At 42.3% G+C, this 17,776-nt stretch overlaps 1 protein-coding gene across 1 annotated transcript; it reads right to left on the minus strand.

Annotated features, from left to right (window-relative positions):
• Positions 1-207: 207 nt before the first annotated feature.
• On the minus strand, positions 208-4,141 carry LOC117320379. Its single transcript, XM_033874988.1, has 4 exons — positions 4,051-4,141; positions 2,839-2,980; positions 1,021-1,161; positions 208-537 (listed from the first exon to the last, which is right to left on the minus strand). Exons 1-4 carry the CDS (start codon positions 4,105-4,107, stop codon positions 335-337), a joined length of 543 nt encoding a protein of 180 aa, XP_033730879.1. The 5' UTR covers positions 4,108-4,141; the 3' UTR covers positions 208-334.
• Positions 4,142-17,776: the final 13,635 nt, after the last annotated feature.

The following is a 17,776-nucleotide window of genomic DNA, read 5'->3' on the forward strand; positions in this document are numbered from 1 at the left end:
GATCCTATCCCCCCCCGAGCGGAGGTTCACCGCGGCACGCTTGGTCACCGCGATCTTTGATGATTTAACCCCGATGATCGATCGGCATAATTGGTCTATCACCAGGAAACACGGTGATTATTTCTCCATGTACACTCGTCACCATAAATCGCGGGGGAAAGGGTAGAAGTATTAAAAGCTACGGGCCTTACTGTACCTAGCGGCTATCTTGTTCTTATGATCACTCTCAAAATTGAATATGCACAACTAAGGACCCGGGTATTGCACTTATCAAATTTGGGAAAGATCTATTAATTGCAGGTGCTACTTGAGAAATAATGATAAAAATAATTGTTTACAGGCGGACAGACCATATACATATTACTTTACACCACTCACAATACACAATACGATACATCTTTAATTTCAAAAATATAAAGTCCTTACCAAATGTATAGAGGTAATCTTCAACCTCCAAAATGCTGAAAGTAGTCACACAATCCAGTAGCCAGAAGACACTTACTGTCACGCATTGAGTACCGGAAATATCTGTGCTCCCTTGAATAAAAAATAATCCTTAGATTAATAGATATGATAAACTCATAAACTGTTAAATGTTTGAGACAAAAATACTATCATGTGCATGCAAGGACCAAGCAATTTGCTGGCTGATCATATAACTCACAACTTGTAATTAAAAACTTTTATCAGAATTCAGTAATTTTGGTAAATATTTACAAAGTCGATCAGGATGATAAGTACATCTTATATAATAATTGGAAAAATTCAAACATATTTGACCTTCGACCTTGAGGTCAAGGTCACAGTGTTCTAATGGCAGTGCACACTGCACATTGGCTTTAGGTGATGCAAGTAAATGCAAGTTTCGTCAAAATATCTTTAATGGTTTTAATAGAAGTTATGGCCCGGACAAGAAATTATTAGAAGAACCAGAACCATACAGAACCAGAACCAGGAGAACGGTACTTAAATACTCCAATTGCAACAAATAATTGTCTTTCTTTCAAATTCCAACAATACCTTGAAAGGGCAGAATTCTTTCATCCTTAGTACTGCTTCCATCCCCATCATCATAAACTAATGCAATACACTTTCCTTCGCTGTCGTCCACTTTCTCCGAAGTTTTCCCACCCAGGTTTTCAACAATCTGTGTAATATCATCTGAGAAATATAAATATCTTTAGTAGTTTTGACAATCATACCAGGGTAATACATATTATGAATCACAACATTTCCTTCTAGTTCACATTAAATTACTGTCAGCTGAATAATGTGTAACTGATTTACAACAGAATGTTAAGTTCATAATCACTCAAGATCTTGTATGACAACAAGTTAAGCTAAAAATTTTATCAGTTTCAGTGATATATATATATATATGTATATTTAGTATTGAAAATCCTTTGAAAATATGTCAACCTTGACTTTTAGGAAAGTTAGATTTAGGTTTTGAAATAGTCTGACTTGCCTTCCAGAGAATGAGATTTCGACAATGTCGCGGCTTAACTATTACATACTTCATTTTTTTTTTAGAAATTATCTTCAATATTTTACACGTGTTTTGCAAATTGTATAACTGATTAAAAATAATATTTTCATAGCTGATCTTTCGATGTAACTTGAAAGAAATGTTTTATTTATATGTATGGAAAAAATACAATTATTTTTCAATGAGTAAAATATATATTGTTAACCGGTAATCGGTGTTAACATTATATTCTGCAGGAATAAACAAATTAAGTTTACAATCAATGGACATTTTGTAATAAATATGCATAATAAATTATTTTTTACTCAATTTATAATGCCAGATTTATTACTGTAAATCACTTTATTTTTGCAAGTACAGTGTACTTAATTTTGCGAAAGGTAAACCTTTGTCATGATTTCGCAGGGATTACCTTAAAATTAAATCATAGGGATTGCACCAACAAAAGTAACTGTATATTTGCAAGGGATTTAAATTTGCGACTGATGCAGCTCTCAAAATTCCATGAATATAATCCCTCGTGAATAATAAGAAATTTACAGTATCAAAATATTACCACTGGAAATATATATGTAAGTATGGATTCTTTCACAGTTTTAGTTTTACAATAGTAGATGTGGCTACACAATTGAAGCAGAAGCAGACTGCAGGTAATCTTTAATAATTTGAATGAAGTGTCTATCCATATATCTCTATCAAGATTTTATTTAAATACAGCTTACTGATTACTATTGCCTAGACCAGCTTGTGTAAGTGAACACATAGGTAGTCTCATTAGTCCTAATTATCTGTTTTATGGCATCACACTCCATTTTACACCAATGACACTGTCAGTAAAATTTTGTAAGAAATGTGGAACTTAGTTTATAGCGGGGAAACTGTAATAGCTATTAATCACACATGGAAAAATTGGCCCGATATTATGAGACTAACAGCGAGGCGAGATTGCGAGAGTTGACAGGTATTTATGAATCAACATGGTGATTAATTTTGAATCTGTTTCAACTTTAAAATCTTACATTATATATTGTTTGGTTTTGTTTAACGTCACATTAACAGTTATGGTCACTGACACCACTGTATCATTTCTGCTCAATTTAAATTTGTCTTATTTAACAACCTATATTCTATATACATGTATATTGGCACCTGTTATAAATCTTAACCTCAAGACCATTCTGTCTCAAAATAATGGAAAGGATTGACCTCAAATGCCATTTCCTACAAAACGATGTATATTTCTCATGTGATCACAACTGAACTTGTTTTAGACACATGTACCTGGTATCCATATATATATATCATTATATCATACTGTATGTGATTTGAAAAAAAATCAACAAACTAACCTGGACTAAGCTTCCCATCTCCATCGAAATTCAGGAGTATAAAAGAATAATCTTGAAACAAAGGTGACGACCTAGTCCTAGCCTTTCTGGGACCCTCATGTTCAGCAGAAATGATACTGTCTCCTTTGATTTCATAGTCATCCTAAAATAAAATAACAAGAGGCCCATGGGCTGTAACGGTCACCTGAATTTTGATGTACTTGTACCAATAACTTTTGTTATTGTGTCCTTACATTGAAATGTTCATTAACCTAAACCAAGTTTGAGCTAGCTAGTACACTGACAAGTAATTAGCAACGGCCCTGTTTATAAGTGTATATATCTCCCAAAATCATCAATCCTTGAGCTTTGAACTCAACAATCAATGTAAGTGAATTTGATCTTTTTTCAATTGAAGAAAGTTACAAACAGTTTCCTTGACCTTTGAATCAGTGACCTTGACCTCTTTGACCTTGACTTTTGGTCAACTGACTCCTTGTTTTAATTCCGATCAACTTTATTCACAATGTCATAATAAAATGTTCATCAGTGAAAAGCTACAAAATGTCATCTTGACCTTTTACCCAGTCACCTTGACTTTTGGTCAGAAGACTCATTGTTTACTTCCAACCAACTAGGACTAGCGAGACTAGGACCATATAAATCACACTTTTGGTGCATCATTGGCCAGGGAAGATTCCTGCCAAATTTCATTAAAATTGGTTAAGGGGTTTTGAGAAGAAGTTCAAAATTTAAATTTTCTAGTGACGGACGACGCACAATGACAGACAAAAGACAGTTAGAATAGACTTTGTCTCAGGTGACCTAAAGAGAGAGTTAACTAATTATACAATTAGTTAATTAGTTAAGAAATATACACATCTCCCCTACCTACAATGCTACCATGCGACTGAAATTGATCAGAAAACTTGTTAAACCATAACAATATATTTACTGAGACTTTTAGAAGTAATTTTATATAGTTTGATGTCAATCATGATAAAACCACTGTGTATTTAGCAAACGTGATGACTTTGTAACCGAAATCCACCCACTTTTGGGACCTGCATTACAAAGCAGTTTTCCATAGTGAATCGTTTCGTTCGTTGCCGGATAAATGTCAATCCTTAAACCATAATCATATACCAGTTGGTCATAATGTTGCGAAAGTAAGGAGTTGTATGTTTATGAACAAAAACATGAAAGAAAAAAAAAACATAAATCCACGGTTACCTGTTTATTTCTTGCAATAGAAACATGTCGTCTAAAAACGAACTTTAATACTGCCATTTTGTTGTGGCCGCGGGGGTGAGACTAGTTAGAACATCCGGTACGGATTCCGGACCGGAGTTGCGGTACGGAAAGAGTTAATACAGATATTGATGTCATAAAACTTGATGTATACTTTGCATGCATTTCCATGCACCTACTCCAGCAATTATGTTAACTATGTGGTGGGGATAGCACTGTAGCTTTTCCATAATTGGTCTTTATATTAGGTATACAGGTACAATTTGTACATTTCTATTATATTCAATTTGGCTACTTGTCAATGCTAGAGTATACGTAAATTAATTACCTCTAGCATGATCCTGTTGGCCTTCACGCTGTCAGTCAACCACCCATCGCTAACCACCCAAAGCCCTTTTGAGATTCCAATCAAAAATTTTTAAACTGCGGTCGCAGACTTGACTTGCACTTGGAACTGAAAAATGAGAATCTCAATTTAAATTTATTAAATCCAGACTTTCCATTTAGCATTGTTGTTAGTGTAGGATTCTTCAGCAAACATCAGGAGAAAGATTAAGCTTCAATAGACTACTGATGGTTGATAATTTTATTCAATGGTATACGTAATAGACAATCTAAATACAACATGCAATTTGGTGTATAATTGAAGTTAAGAATGATTATGACTTCATCGAACCATGATAATTAACATGATGCAACAATAACCGATTCATCTAAAATTATGTATCTATATGTGTCAAGAGTCAAAGAATAATAAGTTATCAATCCCTCGGGGAAAGAATTAACTTAATTCTGCTCAAATATTAAAATTAGCTTTGTACACCCTAGTTCATTGGTTTTACAACAGAGATCAATCTGAAACAAGATCAAGCAGTGCAGGGCTGAACATCCTGTGTTTGAAGAGCATACACATGTTGTCAACAAACAAAGTATTTTGTGTTACAGTTCAATAAGACAGTGACCTTATTTAGCAATGTCACACATCTCCTTTCTATCATGTATTCATGATTAACACCAACAAATTTAGTTATAATGTACTAGGAAACTTTGTATGACCTGACCAAGGCCAATTCAAACACGGCTCATTTTGGTACATGACCTTCGACCATGCATGATCATTGTTTATAACAAATCTGATCTGCATGTAGGTCTTACTAGAATGTTTACCTGTATGCATTACAACATGGGTTGTATCTTTGTTTATGCTTTTCTGGAACTCCAGCTTAAACTTCTTCAGGCAACTCTGTAGAACAAAATAACAAAAGTACTCTATAAAAACAAATTACATATACCGGTACCTCGGTACATGTATAATATATACACACAATTACATACATGTATAAAGTTTTTTGTAGGGTCAAATTTAAACGCATTGCCAAATTTTATCAAATAAAACATTCATTAATTCGCACAATCAATTTCAGTGTGTATATAAAAGAATCAATCATAATTAATTTAGTGCAATGCTTTTAGAGTCAAAAAATGCAAATGAAAAGTACACCCATGCCTTGAAATAAGCCTACCTACTTCTATAGCACATAAACTTTGACCCGAAACAATATTACCAGACAATGAACTAGCATTCATTGGCATTTCTACTCAACTTCAATAGGCATCATGGGTGCTGTTTATTACTGGATAGCTATTTAATTGTCCTGCTATATGAGTTAAAATTTACATGTTGGCCCTGTCACTTTTCAGGATAAATATGATATTGTATAGTCTGTACATGTATGTATTTCAATCAAAAGCAAAGTTTGCCCGCACCTTCATCGGTTCAGGAACATCAAACCCTGATGTTACAGCAAATATTGGAGAAGGTTCCTTGAAGTTGAAAGTTTCATCTGGCAAAGCAACAGGAAGATGTACATTATCATGATGCAATAGATATCATTTGTATTCAAATGTAAAGAGATATTGTACATGTAGCTAAAAAGACACTTCATTAAATTAATTTTGTTTTTAATCAAGTCTCTGCTATGTACGAAAGCCGGTTGGGACCATTTTTGTAGAAGAAAATAAAAAAAAATTCGCGTTATTACGCGAAACTAACGCGTTATATCGCGAAACTTTCGCGTAATTACGCGAAACTAACGCGTTATTTCGCGAAACTTTCGCGTTATTACGCGAAACTAACGCGTTATATCGCGAAACTTTCGCGTTATTACGCGAAACTAACGCGTTATATCGCGAAACTTTCGCGTTATTTCGCGAAACTTACGCGTTATTACGCGAAACTAACGCGTTATTACGCGAAACTTACGCGTTATTACGCGAATCTAACGCGTTATATCACGAATATATATTGATAGTTATAAGAAGTATCGGCTACTTTTGAAGAGTATTGACATGAGGCACGACAGTTTAGTGAGCTTTTATTTTGAGCTTAGCCTCCTATCCCAAGCTGAAATTTTGAGTTTTTTTAACAATAGTGGATAGTGCTGTTTTAAGCAATTTAACACGTAAACGAACTTTGAAACGATAGTGTTTAACAATAAGGAAATTAGTTCTCGGATATATACGATGTTGCATTATTCATTCTCAAAGAATTATAAAATTCTGGACAGAAAAAAAAATCTTGGTTCTCGCCCTCCATCTTTACAGTCAGTATCTGATACTCTGAAACCATTTCATCGTCTGATATAACCTGCTGCGCATTATAACGCAAAAGTTTCGTGATATTATACAATTATCGACCTGTTTTCAGGTAAATATGATGATTTATAAACAACTCGAGAAAATGATATTTCCCGAGGCCGAAGGTCATCGTATTCACCTGAAAACAGGTTGATAACTGCTTTATTATATGACAAAACTGCAACATTTTCATATTACAGAATGATTATCATTACCTGTCATAGGATTGAAAAAATAATAGTGATCGACTGGAGAAAGGTTCAAAATGACATTTAAAAAGTCAAAGTCAACAATGAATTTAAACTTCATTATTTATTATTGCTTAAAATTCAACAAAATGTAAATGCTGAAACATCTAAAAATTCAGTCTATTAAACTCTGTCCGGGAGCATATACCTACACGTACATGTAAGCATGCATTTATGACGACACGGATAGTTGGACATTCCCTTGTTACTATATTTGGGTGTGTAATCGAGTTGTTGGATTGTTATGTCACCCATGATTTGACGTCACGGATTGCGGGAGAGTCCCTGTTATTATATTTGGGTGCGTATTCGAGTTATTGGGTGGTTGTATCACTCTGTAGCGAGAGAGGGTACGGACAAAAGCCCCCCCCCCCCCCCCCCCCCCTAGACATTAGCCCCTAGGACAAAAGCCCCTTCATACTAATCAAAAAGTGGACAAAAGCTCCTTTATATAAATTTTTATACATTTTCATTGATGTTGTATTCTCATGAAAAGAAATATATCATTAATGTCTTCATGTGTATCAACAGTGAAATGTCTTTATTTGCACAGGTATCAATTTGTTTTTTTATATGATTTCTTTGATTTTAATCATTCCTAAAATTAAAATGATTACAAGACAGAGCAACATGTTTGGTAAGGCAGTCATTATATTATAACTTGAGACACAGATACTGAAAAAGGAGATGTTTTAGGAACCTGATGGCACCATGTAATCGATGATTATTGATAAAATACTATTAAAAAATACAGATTTACTAATAGTATATAACGTATACCAACTAAATTTATATAGAAGGGGCTTTTGTCCGGGGGGTGGGGGTAAGGGACGGGGGTGTTTTGTCCTACACTGAGGCACGGATTCGGGGTTGATAATAATATTTGATCAAAGGGATAATGTTTAGAATTGCCCAATCTGGAAAGGGGGAAATCACAGTCATATACATGTAATAATACAATAAATGTATTTCGCGTAATTACGCGTTAGTTTCGCATAATAACGCGTTAGTTTCGCGTAATAACGCGAAAGTTTCGCGATATTACGCGATAGTTTCGCGTAATAACGCGTTAGTTTCGCGTAATTATGCGAAAGTTTCGCGATATAACGCGTTAGTTTCGCGATATAACGCGATAGTTTCGCGTTATTACGCGAATTTTTTTTTATTTTTTTCTACGAAAATGGTCCCAACCGGCTTTCGTAGCTATGGGATAAGATCGAGGATTGCATGTGAATATAATGATGATGTATCCCCATTGGAATTTTGACAAGGTCATTAAAGTGGCTCATTGCAGACCAAAAAAGTCACCTGATTTATTAATAATCTCTCTTAAATTCTATGCACTGGTGGTTACAGTATATAGTAATAAGATTTTACAACTTTTTCTCAAAATCTGTACCTTTTACTAAAGTCTTCACTACAACAAAATCATAACCATTGCAAAATATGTCATTATAGCAATGTTTCAAATGTTCAGTTACAAATTTAGTATAAAACCAAAAACTGATGATCAGAATGCAAAATTAAGATCATATGAAATTACCATATTTATCTGACAACATGCCCATGCCTGCTATAAATAAGCCCACCAAATGATATATCTCATATAATGTAAAATACCGACGCTGTAACAAAATCGTAATTCAAACTCAAAATCGATTAAACAAGGGCAAAATATTAACAAAAAACTAGTTAAGGCCAGAATTAATCATTTGTGTGTTTGCCTAAACCCGACCCAGGTTTTAATATCTGGGTAGGTAGGTAGGGAAAATATTTTATTTTATTTTACAAATATCATGTTTTAATGAATGTTTCTAAATACTGTATTTTAACAGTTTCAATATACATATGAAGAATGACTTAAGATCCTCAATTGAATATAAACCAATGTTTATTTAATATTTAAACTTCAACATTAAACAGAACCCTGGAACAAAGTATAGACATCTCAAGCCCTGACAAAAACAGGAGATTCAATGGAAAACATTGGAAAACAGACTTTGCATGACATTTGCCAAACATAGATATATCATGTAAAATGTATATAAAAAATCTACTCAAAGAAATTAAAAGAACAAAAATTGTAATGTCAGAGTATTTCATGTGTATTTGTAAAATTACAGCGCTGTTTCAGAATTAATTGAATGAGAATGGTGGAAGGAGGCACCTGGATTTACTTTCCATAAAAATTTAATATGGATGCCCTCATCAATCCATGCAATTGATTGAAATAGAACAGTCTTGTAATATTGGCACGAAATAAAATCAACATTTAACACATTAAAAACTAAATAAAAAGGAATGTCTAGAATGTATAACTATTCACTGTATGCTATGCTGTTTGAAAAACAGACTCTCCAGATCAATCCAGCTTGTGTAGCCTACAGTAGGTGTGTGTCCATTCCCATGGTCTCTGGTCAGTGTAGACTACAGTAGGTGTGTGTCCATTCCCATGGTCTCTGGTCAGTGTAGTCTACAATAGGTGTGTGTCAATTCTCATGGCCTCTGGTCAGTGTAGCCTACAGTAGGTGTGTGTCCATTCCCATGGTCTCTGGTCAGTGTAGCCTACAGTAGGTGTGTGTCCATTCCCATGGCCTCTGGTCAGTGTAGCCTACAGTAGGTGTGTGTCAATTCTCATGGCCTCTGGTCAGTGTAGCCTACAGTAGGTGTGTGTCAATTCTCATGGCCTCTGGTCAGTGTAGCCTACAGTAGGTGTGTGTCCATTCCCATGGCCTCTGGTCAGTGTAGCCTACAGTAGGCGTGTGTCAATTCTCATGGCCTCTGGTCAGTGTAGCCTACAGTAGGTGTGTGTCCATTCCCATGGTCTCTGGTCAGTGTAGCCTACAGTAGGTGTGTGTCAATTCTCATGGCCTCTGGTTAGTGTAGCCTACAGTAGGTTTGTGTCCATTCCCATGGTCTCTGGTCAGTGTAGCCTACAATAGGTGTGTGTCAATTCTCATGGCCTCTGGTCAGTGTAGCCTACAGTAGGTGTGTGTCCATTGCCATGGTCTCTGGTCGGTGTAGTCTACAGTAGGTGTGTGTCAATTCTCATGGCCTCTGGTCAGTGTAGCCTACAGTAGGTGTGTGTCCATTCCCATGGCCTCTGGTCGGTGTAGTCTACAGTAGGTGTGTGTCCATTCCCATGGCCTCTGGTCAGTGTAGCCTACAGTAGGTGTGTGTCCATTCCCATGGCCTCTGGTCGGTGTAGTCTACAGTAGGTGTGTGTCCATTCCCATGGCCTCTGGTCAGTGTAGCCTACAGTAGGTGTGTGTCCATTCCCATGGTCTCTGGTCAGTGTAGCCTACAGTAGGTGTGTGTCAATTCTCATGGCCTCTGGTCAGTGTAGCCTACAGTAGGTGTGTGTCCATCCCCATGGTCTCTGGTCAGTGTAGCCTACAGCAGGTGTATGTCCATTTCCATGGTCGCTGGTCAGTGTAGCCTACAGTAGGTGTGTGTCCATTCCCATGGTCTCTGGTCAGTGTAGCCTATAGTAGGTGTGTGTCCATTCCCATGGCCTCTGGTCGGTGTAGTCTACAGTAGGTGTGTGTCCATTCCCATGGTCTCTGGTCAGTGTAGCCTACAGTAGGTGTGTGTCCATTCCCATGGCCTCTGGTCAGTGTAGCCTACAGTAGGTGTGTGTCCATTCCCATGGTCTCTGGTCAGTGTAGTCTACAGTAGGTGTATGTCCATTCCCATGGTCTCTGGTCAGTGAAGCCTACAGTAGGTGTGTGTCCATTACCATGGCCTCTGGTTAGTGTAGCCTACAGTAGGTGTATGTCCATTCCCATGGTCTCTGATCAGTGTAGTCTACAGTAGGTGTGTGTCCATTCCCATGGTCTCTGGTCGGTGTAGCCTACAGTAGGTGTGTGTCCATTCCCATGGTCTCTGGTCAATGTAGCCTACAGTAGGTGTATGTCCATTCCCATGGTCTCTGGTCAGTGTAGTCTACAGTAGGTGTGTGTCCATTCCCATGGTCTCTGGTCGGTGTAGCCTACAGTAGGTGTGTGTCCATTCCCATGGTCTCTGGTCAATGTAGCCTACAGTAGGTGTGTGTCCATTCCCAATGTCTCTGGTCGGTGTAGTCTACAGTAGGTGTGTGTCCATTACCATGGTCTCTGGTCAGTGTAGCCTACAGCAGGTGTATGTCCATTTCCATGGTCTCTGGTCGGTGTAGTCTACAGTAGGTGTGTGTCAATTCTCATGGCCTCTGGTCAGTGTAGCCTACAGTAGGTGTGTGTCCATTCCCATGGCCTCTGGTCGGTGTAGTCTACAGTAGGTGTGTGTCCATTCCCATGGCCTCTGGTCAGTGTAGCCTACAGTAGGTGTGTGTCCATTCCCATGGCCTCTGGTCAGTGTAGCCTACAGTAGGTGTGTGTCCATTCCCATGGTCTCTGGTCAGTGTAGCCTACAAGTAGGTGTGTGTCCATTATCATGGCCTCTGGTCAGTGTAGCCTACAGTAGGTGTGTGTCCATTGCCATGGTCTCTGGTCAGTGTAGTCTACAGTAGGTGTGTGTCCATTCCCATGGTCTCTGGTCAGTGTAGCCTACAGTAGGTGTGTGTCCATTCCCATGGTCTCTGGTCAGTGTAGTCCTACAGTAGGTGTGTGTCCATTCCCATGGTCTCTGGTCAGTGTAGCCTACAGTAGGTGTGTGTCCATTCCCATGGTCTCTGGTCAGTGTAGCCTACAGTAGGTGTGTGTCCATTCCCATGGTCTCTGGTCAGTGTAGCCTACAGTAGGTGTGTGTCCATTCCCATGGTCTCTGGTCAGTGTAGCCTACAGTAGGTGTGTGTCCATTCCCATGGTCTCTGGTCAGTGTAGCCTACAGTAGGTGTGTGTCCATTCCCATGGTCTCTGGTCAGTGTAGCCTACAGTAGGTGTATGTCCATTCCCATGGTCTCTGGTCAGTGTAGCCTACAGTAGGTGTGTGTCCATTCCCATGGTCTCTGGTCAGTGTAGCCTACAGTAGGTGTGTGTCCATTCCCATGGTCTCTGGTCAGTGTAGTCTACAGTAGGTGTGTGTCCATTCCCATGGTCTCTGGTCAGTGTAGCCTACAGTAGGTGTGTGTCCATTCCCATGGTCTCTGGTCAGTGTAGCCTACAGTAGGTGTGTGTCCATTCCCATGGTCTCTGGTCAGTGTAGCCTACAGTAGGTGTGTGTCCATTCCCATGGTCTCTGGTCAGTGTAGCCTACAGTAGGTGTGTGTCCATTCCCATGGTCTCTGGTCAGTGTAGCCTACAGTAGGTGTGTGTCCATTCCCATGGTCTCTGGTCAGTGTAGCCTACAGTAGGTGTGTGTCCATTCCCATGGTCTCTGGTCGGTGTAGCCTACAGTAGGTGTGTGTCCATTCCCATGGTCTCTGGTCAGTGTAGCCTACAGTAGGTGTGTGTCCATTCCCATGGTCTCTGGTCAGTGTAGCCTACAGTAGGTGTGTGTCCATTCCCATGGTCTCTGGTCAGTGTAGCCTACAGTAGGTGTGTGTCCATTCCCATGGTCTCTGGTCAGTGTAGCCTACAGTAGGTGTGTGTCCATTCCCATGGTCTCTGGTCAGTGTAGCCTACAGTAGGTGTGTGTCCATTCCCATGGTCTCTGGTCAGTGTAGCCTACAGTAGGTGTGTGTCCATTCCCATGGTCTCTGGTCAGTGTAGCCTACAGTAGGTGTGTGTCCATTCCCATGGTCTCTGGTCAGTGTAGCCTACAGTAGGTGTAGTGTCCATTCCATGGTCTCTGGTCAGGTGTAGCCTACAGTAGGTGTGTGTCCATTCCCATGGTCTCTGGTCAGTGTAGCCTACAGTAGGTGTGTGTCCATTCCCATGGTCTCTGGTCGGTGTAGTCTACAGTAGGTGTGTGTCCATTCCCATGGTCTCTGGTCAGTGTAGCCTACAGTAGGTGTGTGTCCATTCCCATGGTCTCTGGTCGGTGTAGTCTACAGTAGGTGTGTGTCCATTCCCATGGTCTCTGGTCAGTGTAGCCTACAGTAGGTGTGTGTCCATTCCCATGGTCTCTGGTCAGTGTAGCCTACAGTAGGTGTGTGTCCATTCCATGGTCTCTGGTCAGTGTAGCCTACAGTAGGTGTGTGTCCATTCCCATGGTCTCTGGTCAGTGTAGCCTACAGCAGGTGTATGTCCATTTCCATGGTCTCTGGTCAGTGTAGCCTACAGTAGGTGTGTGTCCATTCCCATGGTCTCTGGTCAGTGTAGCCTACAGTAGGTGTGTGTCCATTCCCATGGTCTCTGGTCAGGTGTAGTCTACAGTAGGTGTGTGTCCATTCCCATGGTCTCTGGTCAGTGTAGCCTACAGTAGGTGTGTGTCCATTCCCATGGTCTCTGGTCAGTGTAGCCTACAGTAGGTGTGTGTCCATTCCCATGGTCTCTGGTCAGTGTAGCCTACAGTAGGTGTGTGTCCATTCCCATGGTCTCTGGTCAGTGTAGCCTACAGTAGGTGTATGTCCATTCCCATGGTCTCTGGTCAGTGTAGCCTACAGTAGGTGTGTGTCCATTCCCATGGTCTCTGGTCAGTGTAGCCTACAGTAGGTGTGTGTCCATTCCCATGGTCTCTGGTCAGTGTAGCCTACAGTAGGTGTGTGTCCATTCCCATGGTCTCTGGTCAGTGTAGCCTACAGTAGGTGTGTGTCCATTCCCATGGTCTCTGGTCAGTGTAGCCTACAGTAGGTGTGTGTCCATTCCCATGGTCTCTGGTCAGTGTAGCCTACAGTAGGTGTGTGTCCATTCCCATGGTCTCTGGTCAGTGTAGCCTACAGTAGGTGTGTGTCCATTCCCATGGTCTCTGGTCAGTGTAGCCTACAGTAGGTGTGTGTCCATTCCCATGGTCTCTGGTCAGTGTAGCCTACAGTAGGTGTGTGTCCATTCCCATGGTCTCTGGTCAGTGTAGCCTACAGTAGGTGTGTGTCCATTCCCATGGTCTCTGGTCAGTGTAGCCTACAGTAGGTGTGTGTCCATTCCCATGGTCTCTGGTCAGTGTAGCCTACAGTAGGTGTGTGTCCATTCCCATGGTCTCTGGTCAGTGTAGCCTACAGTAGGTGTGTGTCCATTCCCATGGTCTCTGGTCAGTGTAGCCTACAGTAGGTGTGTGTCCATTCCCATGGTCTCTGGTCAGTGTAGCCTACAGTAGGTGTGTGTCCATTCCCATGGTCTCTGGTCAGTGTAGCCTACAGTAGGTGTGTGTCCATTCCCATGGTCTCTGGTCAGTGTAGCCTACAGTAGGTGTGTGTCCATTCCCATGGTCTCTGGTCAGTGTAGCCTACAGTAGGTGTGTGTCCATTCCCATGGTCTCTGGTCAGTGTAGCCTACAGTAGGTGTGTGTCCATTCCCATGGTCTCTGGTCAGTGTAGCCTACAGTAGGTGTGTGTCCATTCCCATGGTCTCTGGTCGGTGTAGTCTACAGTAGGTGTGTGTCCATTCCCATGGTCTCTGGTCGGTGTAGCCTACAGTAGGTGTGTGTCCATTCCCATGGTCTCTGGTCAGTGTAGCCTACAGTAGGTGTGTGTCCATTCCCATGGTCTCTGGTCAGGTGTAGCCTACAGTAGGTGTGTGTCCATTCCCATGGTCTCTGGTCAGTGTAGCCTACAGTAGGTGTGTGTCCATTCCCATGGTCTCTGGTCGGTGTAGCCTACAGTAGGTGTGTGTCCATTCCCATGGTCTCTGGTCAGTGTAGCCTACAGTAGGTGTATGTCCATTCCCATGGTCTCTGGTCAGTGTAGCCTACAGTAGGTGTGTGTCCATTCCCATGGTCTCTGGTCAGTGTAGCCTACAGTAGGTGTGTGTCCATTCCCATGGTCTCTGGTCGGTGTAGTCTACAGTAGGTGTGTGTCCATTCCCATGGTCTCTGGTCAGTGTAGCCTACAGTAGGTGTATGTCCATTTCCATGGTCTCTGGTCAGTGTAGCCTACAGTAGGTGTGTGTCCATTCCCATGGTCTCTGGTCAGTGTAGCCTACAGTAGGTGTGTGTCCATTCCCATGGTCTCTGGTCAGTGTAGCCTACAGTAGGTGTGTGTCCATTCCCATGGTCTCTGGTCAGTGTAGTCTACAGTAGGTGTGTGTCCATTCCCATGGTCTCTGGTCAGTGTAGCCTACAGTAGGTGTGTGTCCATTCCCATGGTCTCTGGTCGGTGTAGCCTACAGTAGGTGTGTGTCCATTCCCATGGTCTCTGGTCAGTGTAGCCTACAGTAGGTGTGTGTCCATTCCCATGGTCTCTGGTCAGTGTAGCCTACAGTAGGTGTGTGTCCATTCCCATGGTCTCTGGTCAGTGTAGCCTACAGTAGGTGTGTGTCCATTCCCATGGTCTCTGGTCAGTGTAGCCTACAGTAGGTGTGTGTCCATTCCCATGGTCTCTGGTCAGTGTAGCCTACAGTAGGTGTGTGTCCATTCCCATGGTCTCTGGTCAGTGTAGTCCTACAGTAGGTGTGTGTCCATTCCCATGGTCTCTGGTCAGTGTAGCCTACAGTAGGTGTGTGTCCATTCCCATGGTCTCTGGTCAGTGTAGTCTACAGTAGGTGTGTGTCCATTCCCATGGTCTCTGGTCAGTGTAGCCTACAGTAGGTGTGTGTCCATTCCCATGGTCTCTGGTCAGTGTAGCCTACAGTAGGTGTGTGTCCATTCCCATGGTCTCTGGTCAGTGTAGTCTACAGTAGGTGTGTGTCCATTCCCATGGTCTCTGGTCAGTGTAGCCTACAGTAGGTGTGTGTCCATTCCCATGGTCTCTGGTCAGTGTAGCCTACAGTAGGTGTGTGTCCATTCCATGGTCTCTGGTCAGTGTAGCCTACAGTAGGTGTGTGTCCATTCCCATGGCCTCTGGTCAGTGTAGCCTACAGTAGGTGTGTGTCCATTTCCATGGTCTCTGGTCAGTGTAGCCTACAGTAGGTGTGTGTCCATTCCCATGGTCTCTGGTCAGTGTAGCCTACAGTAGGTGTGTGTCCATTCCCATGGTCTCTGGTCAGTGTAGCCTACAGTAGGTGTGTGTCCATTCCCATGGTCTCTGGTCAGTGTAGCCTACAGTAGGTGTGTGTCCATTCCCATGGTCTCTGGTCAGTGTAGTCCTACAGTAGGTGTGTGTCCATTCCCATGGTCTCTGGTCAGTGTAGCCTACAGTAGGTGTGTGTCCATTCCCATGGTCTCTGGTCAGTGTAGCCTACAGTAGGTGTGTGTCCATTCCCATGGTCTCTGGTCAGTGTAGCCTACAGTAGGTGTGTGTCCATTCCCATGGTCTCTGGTCAGTGTAGCCTACAGTAGGTGTGTGTCCATTCCCATGGTCTCTGGTCAGTGTAGCCTACAGTAGGTGTGTGTCCATTCCCATGGTCTCTGGTCAGTGTAGCCTACAGTAGGTGTGTGTCCATTCCCATGGTCTCTGGTCAGTGTAGCCTACAGTAGGTGTGTGTCCATTCCCATGGTCTCTGGTCAGTGTAGCCTACAGTAGGTGTGTGTCCATTTCCCATGGTCTCTGGTCAGTGTAGCCTACAGTAGGTGTGTGTCCATTTCCATGGTCTCTGGTCAGTGTAGCCTACAGTAGGTGTGTGTCCATTCCCATGGTCTCTGGTCAGTGTAGCCTACAGTAGGTGTGTGTCCATTCCCATGGTCTCTGGTCGGTGTAGTCTACAGTAGGTGTGTGTCCATTCCCATGGTCTCTGGTCAGTGTAGCCTACAGTAGGTGTATGTCCATTTCCATGGTCTCTGGTCAGTGTAGCCTACAGTAGGTGTGTGTCCATTCCCATGGTCTCTGGTCAGTGTAGCCTACAGTAGGTGTGTGTCCATTCCATGGTCTCTGGTCAGTGTAGCCTACAGTAGGTGTGTGTCCATTCCCATGGTCTCTGGTCAGTGTAGCCTACAGTAGGTGTGTGTCCATTCCCATGGTCTCTGGTCAGTGTAGCCTACAGTAGGTGTATGTCCATTTCCATGGTCTCTGGTCAGTGTAGCCTACAGTAGGTGTGTGTCCATTCCCATGGTCTCTGGTCAGTGTAGCCTACAGTAGGTGTATGTCCATTCCCATGGTCTCTGGTCAGTGTAGCCTACAGTAGGTGTGTGTCCATTCCCATGGTCTCTGGTCAGTGTAGCCTACAGTAGGTGTGTGTCCATTCCCATGGTCTCTGGTCAGTGTAGCCTACAGTAGGTGTGTGTCCATTCCCATGGTCTCTGGTCGGTGTAGCCTACAGTAGGTGTGTGTCCATTCCCATGGTCTCTGGTCAGTGTAGCCTACAGTAGGTGTGTGTCCATTCCCATGGTCTCTGGTCGGTGTAGCCTACAGTAGGTGTGTGTCCATTCCCATGGTCTCTGGTCAGTGTAGCCTACAGTAGGTGTATGTCCATTCCCATGGTCTCTGGTCAGTGTAGCCTACAGTAGGTGTGTGTCCATTCCCATGGTCTCTGGTCAGTGTAGCCTACAGTAGGTGTGTGTCCATTCCCATGGTCTCTGGTCGGTGTAGTCTACAGTAGGTGTGTGTCTATCCCCATGGTCTCTGGTCAGTGTAGCCTACAGTAGGTGTATGTCCATTTCCATGGTCTCTGGTCAGTGTAGCCTACAGTAGGTGTGTGTCCATTCCCATGGTCTCTGGTCAGTGTAGCCTACAGTAGGTGTGTGTCCATTCCCATGGTCTCTGGTCAGTGTAGCCTACAGTAGGTGTGTGTCCATTCCCATGGTCTCTGGTCAGTGTAGCCTACAGTAGGTGTGTGTCCATTCCCATGGTCTCTGGTCAGTGTAGCCTACAGTAGGTGTGTGTCCATTCCCATGGTCTCTGGTCAGTGTAGCCTACAGTAGGTGTGTGTCCATTCCCATGGTCTCTGGTCAGTGTAGCCTACAGTAGGTGTGTTGTG

Source organism: Pecten maximus, unplaced genomic scaffold, assembly GCF_902652985.1.
Source record: "Pecten maximus unplaced genomic scaffold, xPecMax1.1, whole genome shotgun sequence".
In the NCBI taxonomy this organism is placed as follows: domain Eukaryota; kingdom Metazoa; phylum Mollusca; class Bivalvia; order Pectinida; family Pectinidae; genus Pecten; species Pecten maximus.